The sequence below is a fragment of the Penaeus vannamei genome, chromosome 24 (genome assembly GCF_042767895.1).
Source record: "Penaeus vannamei isolate JL-2024 chromosome 24, ASM4276789v1, whole genome shotgun sequence".
NCBI classification, from domain to species: Eukaryota; Metazoa; Arthropoda; class Malacostraca; order Decapoda; family Penaeidae; genus Penaeus; species Penaeus vannamei.
In genome coordinates, this window is record NC_091572.1 from 6,641,722 (window position 1) to 6,656,766 (window position 15,045).

General features: G+C 36.7%; 1 protein-coding gene across 16 annotated transcripts in view; it reads left to right on the plus strand.

Moving 5' to 3' along the window:
• Window positions 1-15,045, plus strand: part of SCAR (wiskott-Aldrich syndrome protein family member 3 SCAR) — a 39,009-nt gene that overhangs the window by 11,379 nt on the left and 12,585 nt on the right. For 9 of the 16 annotated variants that reach the window (XM_027376958.2, XM_027376963.2, XM_070138324.1 and 6 more), the window contains exons 3-7: window positions 994-1,189; window positions 1,543-1,690; window positions 2,836-2,989; window positions 4,637-4,751; window positions 14,003-14,158. In XM_027376958.2, coding sequence (XP_027232759.1) covers window positions 1,016-1,189; window positions 1,543-1,690; window positions 2,836-2,989; window positions 4,637-4,751; window positions 14,003-14,158 — 747 coding nt within the window. In that variant the 5' untranslated portion in view covers window positions 994-1,015. Of the gene's footprint in view, window positions 1-993; window positions 1,190-1,542; window positions 1,691-2,835; window positions 2,990-4,636; window positions 4,752-11,425; window positions 11,456-14,002; window positions 14,159-15,045 lie in introns of all 16 variants that reach the window. The other 7 variants (XM_027376937.2, XM_027376952.2, XM_027376946.2 and 4 more) reach the window with 1 other exon arrangement.

Genomic DNA, 15,045 nt, shown 5'->3' on the forward strand with positions numbered 1-15,045 from the left:
TTTTTTATTGATTTTGTTTATGCGTTGATGGCAGTTGTTATCAATTACTATCCAGCCCTTTGATTTTTTTATTTTTATTTTTTATTTCTTTGGTTATTGGTGAGTGCGTTGTAATGATGATTATAATGATGTTAATGATAACAATAGTAAAGGTGATAATAGTAACAACAATAGTAATGATAATGATGAGGATTATGATGAGGATTATGATAATGATGATCATTCTAATGATGATAGTGAAGATAATAAAACTTATAATAATAAAAGTGATGATGATAGTAACAATAGAATAATAGTGATGATGATTATGATAATAGTAATGATGATATTGATAATGATAATGATAATAATGGTGATAATAATGATAATGATAATAATGATAATAATTTTGATAGTAATAATGATAGAAATAATGATAATGATAATAATAGTGATGATAGTAATGATAATAGTAATAATGAAAGTAATGATAATGATAATAGTAATAATGAAAGTAATGATAATGATAATAGTAATAATGAAAGTAATGATAATGATAATAGTAATAATTGTGATAGTAACAATAGTAATAATAATGATGATAATGATGATAATAATGATAGTAATAATAGTAATAATGATAATAGTAATAAAAACTCAAATTACATGGCCCAGGTTGCAGTCAACAGTGGAGGGGTGCAAATGAGCACCAGAAAATGATGGTATTCTACTTAGCTAGGACCTTAGTTCCACTCCATTCCCATTCTACTTTCTGATAAGATTTAATGCTCTTCCATGCTTCATTTTGTCATCATCTTTTTACAATTGATAACAATGGCCCTATATAATATTGTTTTGAATGTGTATCTTGTGATTAACTTTGTTGCCGTCTCAGTGGTGTGAGATTTGAAGTGCAAATTTATAACCAAGGTAAAAGTTGGATAATGAAAGAGTGTATTTATAAATATTCAGATAACAAGGTTCACTAAATAAATGAAACTTTTCTTCTTTCAGGGGTGTAAAAGTATAGGCCAAGATGCCACTCTTAAAGCGTGTGGTGTCACCCGTGCATGTGTCACGGGTGCCATTGGTGGAGGAGTGGGTGACGGATGACAATGGCAGAGTCTATGCAGCTCTCCTGCCAGCCACAAATCAACCGCAGGACCTAGAGTCCTTTACCAACCTCACCCTTGCCAACCTCATCACCCAGGTATGAGGCTGTTTATGCATTTCACAATTTTAGTTGGTATATTGTGCTTTTTAATATTATCATTATTGATTTTGAAAGACAATTCTTGTTATTGTTTTTTTTTCTAATATACCTGTATCTGATAATTTGTGCCTCTTTTTAGAATTATGTTGCTGTCTAAAAATGATTTATATGAAAGGATATCCTGTATAGTTTTAAAACCTTACTTGTCATTTTAGCTAACTACTCATTGGTCAGATTTTCAGATCATATTGATAGTATTTGTTAGGACTTTTTTATTAAAATGTTCCCTTCATTATTATCAATAATGCTATCAACAGATTAATTGATTGATTATTTTTCTTTTCTCTCAGTTATCATCACTTTCCCGGCATGCAGAAGACTTGTTTGGAGAAATGATAACAGAATCCACCTCCATCTTGAATCGAACAGTATCTTTACAAGGCAGGGTTGATAAGCTCTCAGTCAAAGTTAAGAATTTGGATAGCAATGTAGAAGAAGGTAAGAATCTTAATATTGGATATGTCTGTCTCCCCCTTAGGTATAAGTAATGTATCTTGAAAATCCAGTAAGTTGAAAGTACTAGTCTGTTGGGGGATCTGTTATATAGGGATAGGGATATTGACAGATTTGAACAATTAAGCTGTAAAATAATGTAAATCAGAATGTAATAACAATTGGCTCTTTGATGAATACTAGACTGAATCACTAAGCATACCAGAATGGTGCTACTAATCATGTAACACAAAATGAAGGATAATTTTCACACAAAGTGAATGCAATTCGGTTAATCATTTCCCCACGTTTTCTCCCAAAGTTTGTAAAAGTATATATGTCCAGTATAAGTAGGAGTTTGATTACAGGTAAAATTATATGTGCACTTGTTTGATCTGTTAACCTGTTAATGCTGAGAAGGCAATATACGTCTTGCTGACTGTGATGTTAGCTTAATTTTGTTTATACACACATGGATCCACAGTTTCATGGTCACCACAGAATCAATTATTGAAATCATCTGTTTGCCCTTTTTCTTGAAATTTTAGAAGAAAATTTCTTTTTATTATTATTTATTACTATTAGTATTGTATATTGTAATGCTAATGCCATTCATAATGATAATAACATTCATAAAGATGGTGGTACTAGAAAGAAAGATTTTTTTTCAAGAAAATTCAAGGAATAGGGTAAACAGGTGAGGTCAAGTAAGCAAAGCAGTTGACTTATTGGTGACTAAATGTTTGTGAAAACATTTGTATGAATAGAATTGACAAAATGAAACTTCACTGGACAGAGCATGTGCCCAGTGCCAGTGAGTAAATTTTGGTTACAGCCATTTGAAGAGCTTAATTTTATGCACCTGAAAGTATGTCTTTCCTTGTTATATCTCAAATACTGGTGTCAGTAGAAAACAAAGTTCTAAAGAATATCAGTTACCCATTGAGTTAAGAGTGAAAATAGAATATGTAGATGAGTCACATGTGAAATCACTTTTTAATCATATAATACAATAAAAATGAGTTTTTAGATGAATTTGTATTTATAATGAGTAAAAAGAACAATGGTATACCGAGAGGTTACTTGACTGTGATATGGTCAAGATTATGGTCTTATATTTTCAGTGTTAACATTGGTTTTCTTCCTTTCAGTATCATTGCAAGACATCCACATGCGTAAGGCTTTCAAGTCTTCAGCGCTGTTTGATCAGCAAGTGGTTTCAAGAGACACCATCCCGGCTGCCATGTTGGAGACATACGAGACGTGCGAACAACCTCCGCCTCTCCACCAGCTGAACCCCTACAGGTAAGGATCAGTTGGGGTTTTGTGTTTCTGTGTATTTAAAAATACTCATCATAAAATGATTAAATGTCATATAGATGTTTACTTGAATTATGCCCTTGTGGAAAAGATCTGAGTATGGTATTTGTTATACCAGCTGTTATGATTTATTGGTCCTTATAAAGGGGACTGTCCCATTTCAGGGGGGTTTTTGGTTGAGTTTGAGTTGTGTGTAATTTCATATACACGTGGAAAAACTGCTCTATGAATATTATTTCTCAGTTCTGTTTCCTTCTTGCATTACAAGTATTCTGCCAATTGTGGTGGTTTCACAGATGAATATAATGTTTGTTGTTGGAGTTTCTAAGGTTATTAGTATTACAGAAGCAATATCTATTAGCTAGAATATGACCAAAGTATGTTTTAATGTCTGATGTGAACAAATCCATACAATTGCTATGATACATGATAGAAAGACTGAAAAGAATTAAAAAGTCATGTGAAAGTTGGCATATTTCATTTCTGCAACTTTCAAGTTAGAGTTGACTAAAGTCAAGATGATTTCACACTAGCAGATGCAAGTGATAACAAGGGGGTAAGTGCCACCCAGGGGAAGCATCGAAAAGCCATGGTTGGCCCTCTCAGCTATAACATGTGAAAAGGTTGATGTATGTAGGTCTTCCGCTGTCGAGAGGTCTAAAGCGTTTGTTTATGTTGAGCAGTAATGGGAATAACCATTTAGTAACAGCCATAGCACATGTACTACGTAGATGAGCCTTTAACTTTAGTTTGTTTGAGCACTAATGTGCTATATTAGTGCTACTTGTTTTTTTGACAGGACAGTAAAGTAATGCAGTTTTCAATGAACATAGGGTTAGGGCAGTTTGTTATGATGCTGTAAATTGTGTAAGTGTAGACTTATAAAAATAAATGTATTGGTTGAGAGACCAAACAAAACTAGTTTGATGAGTCAGGATCAAAGAGGGAGTGTAAATGCGCAATCTTGCATGCTTGTTAGGATATGTTTGTTTATGTAATCATGCTTACATACATACTTGTATGTATGTGTGCATGTATTTATGAGTATATTTATGCAGATGTGTGTATGTGTATACAGATATATATATGTACATGTACATATATGTAAGTACATACATACATGTATGGATGCATGTATGTATGTATGTATTTATTTATTCATTTATGTACCTATGCACTTATGTGTATGGATTGTGATATACTTTGATAAATAAATGTCATGTATTGACTTTAAGCCTGGGAAAATAAAAAATTACAATTTTCAAAAGAATTGCATCTTCTAGGTTAAAGGTTTTTGATCACAGGGGCAATGTCACCAGAAATAACATCCATATCAGACTATGATGTTCCCAGATCTACTACAATTTTTTCCTAATTTTTTGTTCTTGGAGGGGGATGCTAAAAAAAATGCACTTCTACAACAAGCAAAAGATATTGTGGTTATCTTTTTATAAGCGTTTAACCTGACAATTGTACGCATTTCATGGGACAGTCCCCTGTAAAACAAAGAAATCAAATCACTTGTTTTTTCCATTCTTACTTTATTAAACACATGATTTTTGTTAATGGCTGAATTTTGTATCCTCTTTCTGGTTAATAGTAATGAGTAATGAGTTGATTATTGTTTACTAGGGATGACGGGAAGGATGGACTGAAGTTCTACACGGATCCATCGTACTTCTTCAACCTATGGCGTGAGGAGATGACCCAGGAGACCGAGCGGCTGAAGCTGGACAAGAAGCAGAAGGTAATTTTGAAATGTGGCCAAGTAGGCTCTCTGCTCAAAGAAGAGAAGAGGTCTGCCCTTTGGTTCACGTTCACATGTGGTCTTCGAGTTCATTGTTGTTTCTTGAACTTTGGGTTTGGGGGAGTCTTAATTTTTTATTTGTATTTTTTCTTTATTATTATTAAGCAAAGTTATCTTCCTCATCAGTTACCATGATAATGATGAGAAGGATGGTGATGATAAAAATTATATTCAAGATGGTTCCACTAACATTGAAGGAAATAATGACACTATGTTATTATGTTAAGACAGTATTTTAAGACAGTTAAGTTAGTTATGCTGCCAATTGCATTTATCAGTCTTTAAGCTGTTTGGGAAATTGTTGAGTAAAACAGGAAATCATATACTTATTTTTACACTTTTACTACTCAACCAGTGCCAGACACATACTCTATCCAAATTTGTTTTGTTTTATTAATTTTGTTAGACATAGATGGCATCACAGGCACTTTGACCCCAAGGAATCAGGGACAAAGCCTACTTGATCTTAATAGTTTACTCCATTTCTTGATATTATTGGGAAGAACAAGTTTTTATTTCTGTTACTGTTATAATCATTACTTAGGGTGTTACCATTACTTTTATTATAGCATTGCGAACAGTTATCATAGTAATAAAGATTAAAACCGTGCTTTGCAAAGATTCAAGGAATGGGATATCTAGGTAAGATCAGGTAATCCTAGTAATTGTCTCCTTGGCAAATGACTGCATTTGGAGTCATCTGTTTATAAACAAGAATAATAAAACAAAACCAGGAGCATATATATACATGTGCTCCTAGTGTCAGTGGATTGATTTTATACAACATATGCAGTTTCATTCTTGAAATTAGAGATGTTTAGTATCAATATATGGTTTAGGTAGCTGAGGAAAAGTTGTGCAATATGATAATTACTTCTATAGTTGTCAGCTGATTGTAGGCAGTGATAAATGTCTATATTCTGGGAGATGTTATGAGTCAAAGTAGATACAATTATGTATATGACACACATGGTGAATATTGATTTGTGATTGAGTCCACTTGGATATGGGACCAACTGTGAAATTTTGTGATCTGATTTTTTTTTTTTTTCATTTCTACCCACTCATGGTCAAAGGCGGCAGGGTTTGTGGGATTTGTATTTTATTCTCACCATGTATTTAATGTGAAACTGGTCCAATATTAGTGTACTGTTAGAGCTTATAGTGAAAGGGGCTTTTAAAAATGTAGATATGGTATTGCTAACATTAATGGTAATAAAGTAGCTTTTTAGCAACGATGGACATATTCATAATGATGATGTAAGGATATTAATGATAATGATAATACTGGTAATAGTAATCGATGATGATAACAATGATAATAGTTGTAGTAATTGTAATATTGATGATGGTGTAAATACCGATAATAGCAGTACAATGGTAATAATGGTGATGATAGCAATGGCAGTAGTAATGGTGATAATAGAAACAATAATCAGTTGTTGAATATGACGATAGAATAATGATACTGATGGTGATGCTAATACAGTAATTGTAATGACAAGCAGTAACAGAAGTGAAGGGGAGTGGTAGTTTTTGCAAGTTTGTTAATTATTTTTAGAGAGAAGTATATTTTACAGTATTGCCATTTCAAGTACATGGTAAAGAACATTGGGTAAAGCATTACTGATACCAAAACACTGGCTACAATTATTACAACTATAATTTATATTACAACTACTGGTTTTGCTGTTGCCATTACTATATATATTACTATTGCTTCTAGGAATACTATAACTGTTATTACTAAAATACTTATCATTACTTTTGCTAGTTACCATTACTATTACTACTATTTCTACTTGTAATTCTGCTTTAGTACAATCTAGTTGTACATGAATGAATGCAGGTACACCTTGGAAGACAACATGCTTAGCTGGTGGCACTGATTTGCTGAGTTATTTGTTATTCATTGTTCAGATCTAGTGTGGATATCTCGGGTATTGTTTATATTTGTCGTCTTGTATTTTTAACTGCACCTCTCAAATTTTGGCATTGCAAACTATTTTTGTGAGCTCTTTACACACCTTTCAATGGGTGAATAGTTGATTTTCCTTGTATAGACTTCAAATTCATAACCATTTGAAGCAGGTAAATTTAGATTGTGCAGAAAAAAAAGTTATATTAGAATTCTTGAAACATGTATTGATATGTGAATAGTTGACTTTCCATATTTAGATTCAGTTTTCACTATTATAATGCACATTCATATCCATTTGAATCACCAGTGTTAAGATTGTACAGCAGAATATACTAATAGTTATACTAGAAAAAATATCAAAGGTAGGGGAATTCCTTAATATAATAGCTATTAATTTGTAGTGCAAAAATGCAAAAAAAAAGAAAAGAAAGAAATTAAATTGTAAAATATTGGTACACAGTATGTTAATTAGGACCTGTAGCATGGTAACTTGATGTGTAGTGTGTATCTCTACTTGGATTTGCGAAAATTACAGATCGGAATTAGGTGGGATAGAATCATTTATTTAATTTTCCAGACATCACTTTTTAAAGTATGAATTGAAAATGATCTGGTTCTCTATATTTTCCTTAATGTAAGGAAATATACAATGTGAGCAACTGTAACTACTGTCTGTAGCACCAAATCAGTGTGTGGAAAATTTTCATAGGCTTGCATAAGACTTGGGCAATAAAAGTATGAAAATACAATTAGAAGTATATACAAATTTGTGAAATTTGACAAACCCATCTTTAGCCAGTCAGCACCATCAGCTAAGCATGTTGGTATCTACTGTATCCCTGCATATATTTAGATGCAGTTGGATGTCATAAGCTACTTTATATTTACTGTTACTTATACTGATGTGAGATTATTCCTATTATTGTCACTGCTATTGCTTTTACTTCATTTCTATTACAGTTTCAGTTACTACTACTACTGCATCTACTACTGCTGCTACTAGTACTATTTCTGTTAATGACCTTCCCTTTCCCCTTATAGTCAAATCTCTACTACCATTTATTACTAAACCCATTATGTCATATTCAGAAGTGCATTCACTGGGCTGCATTTTCATGTAACAGTCAAAGTCCATTCCAGAGAAAGAGGTAGGCTTGATGAACAGGTTCTTCTCTTGCACAGTAGAACAGATAGAAGTGAGAAGAACAACTGTTATAAACTTAAGTATCCCCCTCCCCCCACATAAAGATTTAGCCCGAGCCCTAATCTTTCTGGCTTTGTAGAAATTAATAGTGTGAATGTACTGTAATCATCCCGGTTTTCAACTTAACTGTCTTCTGAGGTATTGGGAATGCAAAGTCCCAGAATCCTTGAACACATAGGTTGTACTATTATTGCAGCTATTACTATTACTACGACTGTTTTTTTTTCTTGTTTTTCTTGTTATGTTTATTTCTGGTTCTATTTATTTCTATTTATTATTTATTCATTTTTCTTTTCTTCTTCTTCTACTACGTATATTACTTATACTATTTCTACTACAGCTACTACTACTAATACTTCTATTAGTACAACAACAGCATTTAGCACCACCATAACTAATACTACTACTACTACTTTTTCTACTACTTTTTCTGCTAGTACTACTACTACTACTATTACTAATACTTCTATGTCTTCTATGTCTCCTATGTCTCCTATGTCTCCTATGTCTTAAACTTCTGCTACTTCTACTATTAGTACTACTACTACAAGTACTACTAGTATTACTACTTCGACTTCTGCTTCTACTTCTACCTCTACTACTGCTGCTGCTGCCATGCTTTTCTGCTTCTGCTGTTATTTTTGCTATATTTATTTTCATACCTAATACTTTTCTACTACAAATTGTTCTGCTATTACTACTTTTACTACTTTTACCACTTGTACTACCTTTACTGTTAGCCATTCTTTTGATGTACTATTTATGCCACTATCACTCTTACTACTACTTTTGTTACTATTTGTAGTATTTTTACTACTTTGCTTACATCTTTGTCTTTCCCACCATTTATCATTTAACCAATAACTGTCAACGCCATCATATTCTACTTATTAAGAACGTCTCTATCTGACTTGGTGATTTTAAGGCTTGATGACAGAGGCCATCTCATGTAAAACAGAATAGGTTTGAACTAGAGAACAGCCGTCAATACTGTTGATACTGCTGTGACTGCTACCACTGCTGCTTTTATGATTTCACTGTTATGACTGCTACTACTACCACTACTGCTACTGCTATGACAAATACTACAGTGACTGCGGTTATTATGAAACTACAACTTCTTAACCACAACAACAGTATTACTATACTACTAGTACTCCTATGAGCATTATGTTGCTTTTACTGTTTTTCTTGATTTTACCTTTCCTTTTTTATTATTGCTTCTACTGCTTAATATTAATGGTAAGACCATTACTACTTAGAACAGTTCTTGTATTTTGAGGTCTTATACAAGTTATATAATATTTTTCTTTAATGTTATGAATTAGTCACTATTATGGTTGCATTGTTACATTTCATAATTTAAAAAGTCAGGTATTAGCTTCTTCATTTTCTTTTCCTGTTCCCCTTTTTCCCCCCTCCATGTCCTCCCTCCCTCCCTCCCTTTCCCTCACCCAATCACTCCCTTTTCTCTTTGTCTCTCTCTCCTTTCCCCTCTCTCCTCTCCTCTCCTCTCTCTCCCTCCCTCCCTCCCTCCCTCCCTCCCTCCCTCCCTCCCTCTCCTCCCTCCCTCTCCTCCCTTCCCCCCTTCCTCTCCTCCCTCCCTCTCCTCCTTCCCTCCCTCCCTCCCTCCCTCCCTCCCTCCCTCTCCTCCCTTCCTCCCCTTCCTCTCCTCCCTCCCTCTCCTCCCTCCCTCCCTCTCCTCCCTCTCCTCCTCTCCCTCTCCTACTCTCCTTCTCCTCCCCCTCCATCCTCTCCTTCTCCTCCTCTCCCTCTCCTCCTCTCCCTCTCCTCCTCTCTCTCTCCTCCTCTCCCTCTCCTCCTCTCCCTCTCCACCTCTCCCTCTCCCCCTCTCCCTCTCCCCCTCTCCCTCTCCTCCTCCGCCTCTCCTTCCCTCTCCCCCTCTCCCTCTCCTCCTCTCCCTCTCCTCCTCCCCCTCTCCTCCTCTCCCTCTCCTCCTCTCCCCCTCCTCCTCTCCCCCTCCTCTCCCTCTCCTCCTCTCCCTCTCCTCCTCTCCCCCTCTCCTCCTCTCCCTCTCCTCCTCTCCCTCTCCTACTCTCCCTCTCCTCCTCTCCCTCTCCTCCTCTCCCTCTCCTCCTCTCCCTCTCCTCCTCTCCCTCTCCTCCTCTCCCTCTCCTCCTCTCCCTCTCCCTCTCCCTCTCCCTCTCCCTCTTCCTCTTCCTCTCCCTCTTCCTCTTCCTCTTCCTCTTCCTCTTCCTCTTCCTCTTCCTCTTCCTCTTCCTCTTCCTCTTCTCCATCTTTCTCCCTCCCTGTCTCAGCCCTTCACTCCCTCTCATTTCACTGTAATGAGAATCCAGTGTCTAGCATCTGGGGACAGTTGACAGGTTTGGATTATTGATGAAGGCAGTTGCGGAGCGACTTAAAAAGTTGATCTCTGTCGGTGTTCTTTAAGGTGGAGAAAGTTTGCCTTGGGGTCAGAGGTTTAGGGATTATTGCCTTTGATATATTTTTATTTGTTTGTATTAGTTTCATTCTTTTAAAAATTAATTTATGTCCAGATGTCGGTGATGTTTTTAGCCTGTAGCCAAGAGTGTAAGCATTTCAGGGGAGAAGTGAAATAATCTCAACATTACTCTGCTGGTGGAAGTAATGGTGCATGATGTTGATAATTATATTACTGGTTACAGTATCGAAATGACAATATTATTATTGTTATGTTTTGAAATTGTTTATTCATTCAGTTAATTGGTTAATAAATTGATTCGTTTATATATTTATTAGTTTGTTTATTTATTCATTCATTTATTTGATATGTATTTATTCATTTGTTTGTTATATTTTTTATTATGATTATTTTTTAATCCTTATTGTTATCATCATTGTCTTTGTCATTGTCATTGTCATTGTCATTGTCATTGTCAGTGTCATCATCATTGTCATTATCAGTCATCATCATTATTAATACTTTTATTATTACTATTCTTATAGTTATTATCATTCTTATTATTGTTATAATCATTGTTGATATTGTAATTATTTATATTATTATTATGATTAGTATTATTATGATTATTATTATTATGATCATTATTATTATTATTATTATTGTTATTATTATCTTTTTATATTTTTATTATTTTCAATATTATCATCATAATTTCCAATGTCAGTTGATTAAATTGTTGTTGTTGGTATTAGTATTAGTGTCTTTACTATTTTATTTGCAATATTTTTAGACATAGTATATTTTTCATTGTACATATGATTTTCTGGCTCTAGGGAATTTTTGTACATATTAAGGTAGTGCATGTTTATGAATATATGTTACGGGATTATGATTTACTAAAGACAGATGTGTCATTTTAAGCCAGATTTTGGTGTTGATTATTTTGCAAGTAGAATTCATTATATTATGTTGCACTTACTTGCTCTGATCCTCCAGGAAAGGTGAAGAAGTTGCCCAGTATTGGTTGGATTGTTAGAACCTAATCATTCTATTCATACCTCCATGCATATTTTCATTTTTAGCATGCACATGGAGGGGAGCATCGAAATGAGGCAAGTGTGTTTATCAGAACCGGTGCATGGTAAACCTTGTGGGTTCTCTTCTAACTATTTTTTTTAACATTTATATCCAGTCCCTTCTGGAGGTTGTGGCTTCTTCACACTTCTAATGACGGATTTGTGGGTCCTGCGGCAGTTGGTCCTTAGATACACAATAGGATTTTAGTGTTGGCCAGTGTTTCATTTCGGAAGGTCACCTGTTAGATCCAGTACTAATGTTGGCTAGAGCCCAAAAGCTTAGTATCTGCTCTTTGGTTAAAATTTTCATCCTAGTTTTGCAGTTTGGTTACGTGCTATGTAGCATATCCCGACTTGCACTCAGCTTGGAATCAAGTATGGGGAGACCCATGTCTTGGGCCATTGATGACGAGATGTCTTTGGATCAGGATGTTATTATCTCATTTCATTCTCCTGTCGTCATTGTGTTGATCCTTTGCCTGATGTATATGTGAACATTTATCGCCACAGTAAATGCTTTCATTGGGATCAGATTTACTATTAACAAGGCTGAGGCTTAATGTTGACCTTTTCATGTGTTAGTTTTCCCAATTAATGTTTTTCACACTGAAACTGCAGTGTGTCATTGATTTAGCTCTGAACTGGAGCCAAGCTAATGGTTTAACATATATGAATGGGATTTGTAGACTTGTAACTAATGAACCATTCTAATATAGTATGTAGTAGTTTGTTTTGCAGAGTAAAGTGTAGTTTTGGTATTTATTTTTATGCAGTAATGCTCATGAATAGCTCAGATGGCCTTTATACAGTTAACTGGTATTTACTTATAAGATCACAAGCACACCCAGCCCTATACCCACATGCACACCCACACATCCACATGCACACCCACACATCCACATGCACACCCACACATCCACATGCACACCCACACATCCACATGCACACCCACACATCCACATGCACACCCACACATCCACATGCACACCCACACATCCACATGCACACCCACACATCCACATGCACACCCACACATCCACATGCACACCCACACATCCACATGCACACCCACACATCCACATGCACACCCACACATCCACATGCACACCAACACATCACATGCACACCCACACATCCACATGCACACCCACACATCCACATGCACACCCACACATCCACATGCACACCCACACATCCACATGCACACCCACACATCCACATGCACACCCACACATCCACATGCACACCCACACATCCACATGCACACCCACCCACCAACATGCACACCCACCCACCTACATGCACACCCACCCACCTACATGCACACCCACCCACCTACATGCACACCCACCCGCCTACATGCACACCCACCCGCCTACATGCACACCCACCCACCAACATGCACTCCCACCCACCTACATGCACACCCACCCACCTACATGCACACCCACCCACCTACATGCACACCCACCCACCTACATGCACACCCACCCACCTACATGCACACCCACCCACCTACATGCACACCCACACATCCACATGCACACCCACTCATCCACATGCACACCCACTCATCCACATGCACACCCACCCACCCACATGCACACCCACCCACCCACATGCACACCCACCCACCCACATGCACACCCACATGCACACCCACCCACCCACATGCACACCCACCCACCCACATGCACATTCACCCACCCACATGCACTTTCACCCACCCACATGCACATTCACCCACCCACATGCACATTCACCCACCCACATGCACATTCACCCACCCACATGCACACCCACCCACCCACATGCACATTCACCCACCCACATGCACACCCACCCACCCAAACCCACCTATATCCACACCCATACCCACCCACATCCACATCCACACAAGCATATCCACATGCACACCCACTCCCACCCACATCTGCACCCACACCCACACCCATACCCATACCCACACCCACACCCACACCCACACCCACACCCACACCCACACCCAAGCTCAGGCCCATGCATACGCCTATGCACACACATGCATCATCCTATCCCTCGTGCACTACTCTTGCATATATTTACATACATACATACATACATACATACCCACATACATACATACATCTTGTTTTACTGGATGATCTCAGGGCCTGTCTTCTGCTTCCTTGCAAGACATGGGAATAAAGGTTCTTTTTTCTCTTCTTCACTTTTTCTCTCCTCTCTGTTTTTCCTCTCTTTTCCTTGTGCCCCACTTCTCTCCATCCCTCCCTTCTCTTTCCTTTCTCTAATCTTTCTGTCTCTTTCTCTCCTTCTCCCTCACTTCTGTATTCCACACTCTCTTGATTGATATGTTTTATTTAGATATTAAGTGGATTGCTCAGTTTGATAATACCTTTGACCCAACAGCCAGTCATGCTGAGGAGACAGATGTTTATATATAAAAAAAAGTGAATGACAGTTCTTTGAATCCCACAGCCAGACTCACTGAAGAAATAGATTATTGGATACAGATATACTGAAATAGGATTGCGATTCCTTGGAAGTCTGGTCATACGTATTGACAGTGTTCTCTCACCACAGCCAAATAAACCGAAGGGAGACGGAAGAAACAAGAGTAAAAAGATTCCTCGGCAAGCAGGCAACACGAGGGAGAAGCACCGACAGCTGGCCATTGCTCATGGGGAATACATTGCACCGCAGTCGCAGTATAGGACTCCTATGAATCAAGTCAATGAGGTAGGGGATTTGTTTTTAGATTTTTGTTTGGTGTATTTTATTAAACTTGTTTATTTCCACAGTTTTTCCACAGATGAAAGAGGGGGGCAGTATATTATTTGCCAGTTTAGGTAGAAATAAGTATTTGTGTCAAGTGTGACTTTTTTGGCTGTAAGAACATTCTGTATCTTGAATCCTATTTAATTTTTTTGAATATTTATCAGGGCATCATTTAGGGCTTTCTGTTGAAAGGGCAATAATCAGAAAGTGATGCAAGGAAACATTTTCAATAGGTATTTCTGTATAACATGAATGAACTATACCAATCTTTTAATTATTTCCAAGCTAGAAAGGTTTTTGTGCAACAGTAAAACTGTTTACAAATGTTGACTTTGTTGAGAAAGTCTCTTTTTTGGTTGTAACGCTTACAGAAAACTCTTAAGGATAGGATGAATTGCATTTTTGTAGGCAAAACTGTCACATATATGTAATAATAACTTGGAAATCCTAAACAATATTGATAACACATTATTTAAACTGTAATTATAGGAGGGAATTATTGGCTGGTTGTATTTTTTCCTCCCCCTGAAAATGTATCTAGCGGAAAAATAATTGTGTTTATTGAGAAGAGACGACTGCTGCAGGGAAGAATGCTACGCTCCTTGATGTACTCTTTGTATCTTTGTCCAGAATGTGTATAGACTGTACATTTACTCTTGACTAAACCAATATTATCCTTTAACATCTATACTGGTCTTCTCTATGGTATATTAATACAATTCTTTCCGTCCATATTTGTCTTTCATATAACCAAATGAAATGTAAATTCATGTGTGTTTGTGATTGTGTGTGTGGCTGTGTGCATGATTGAATGGGATTGTGCAGGGATGCATTTGTTTATGTGAGTG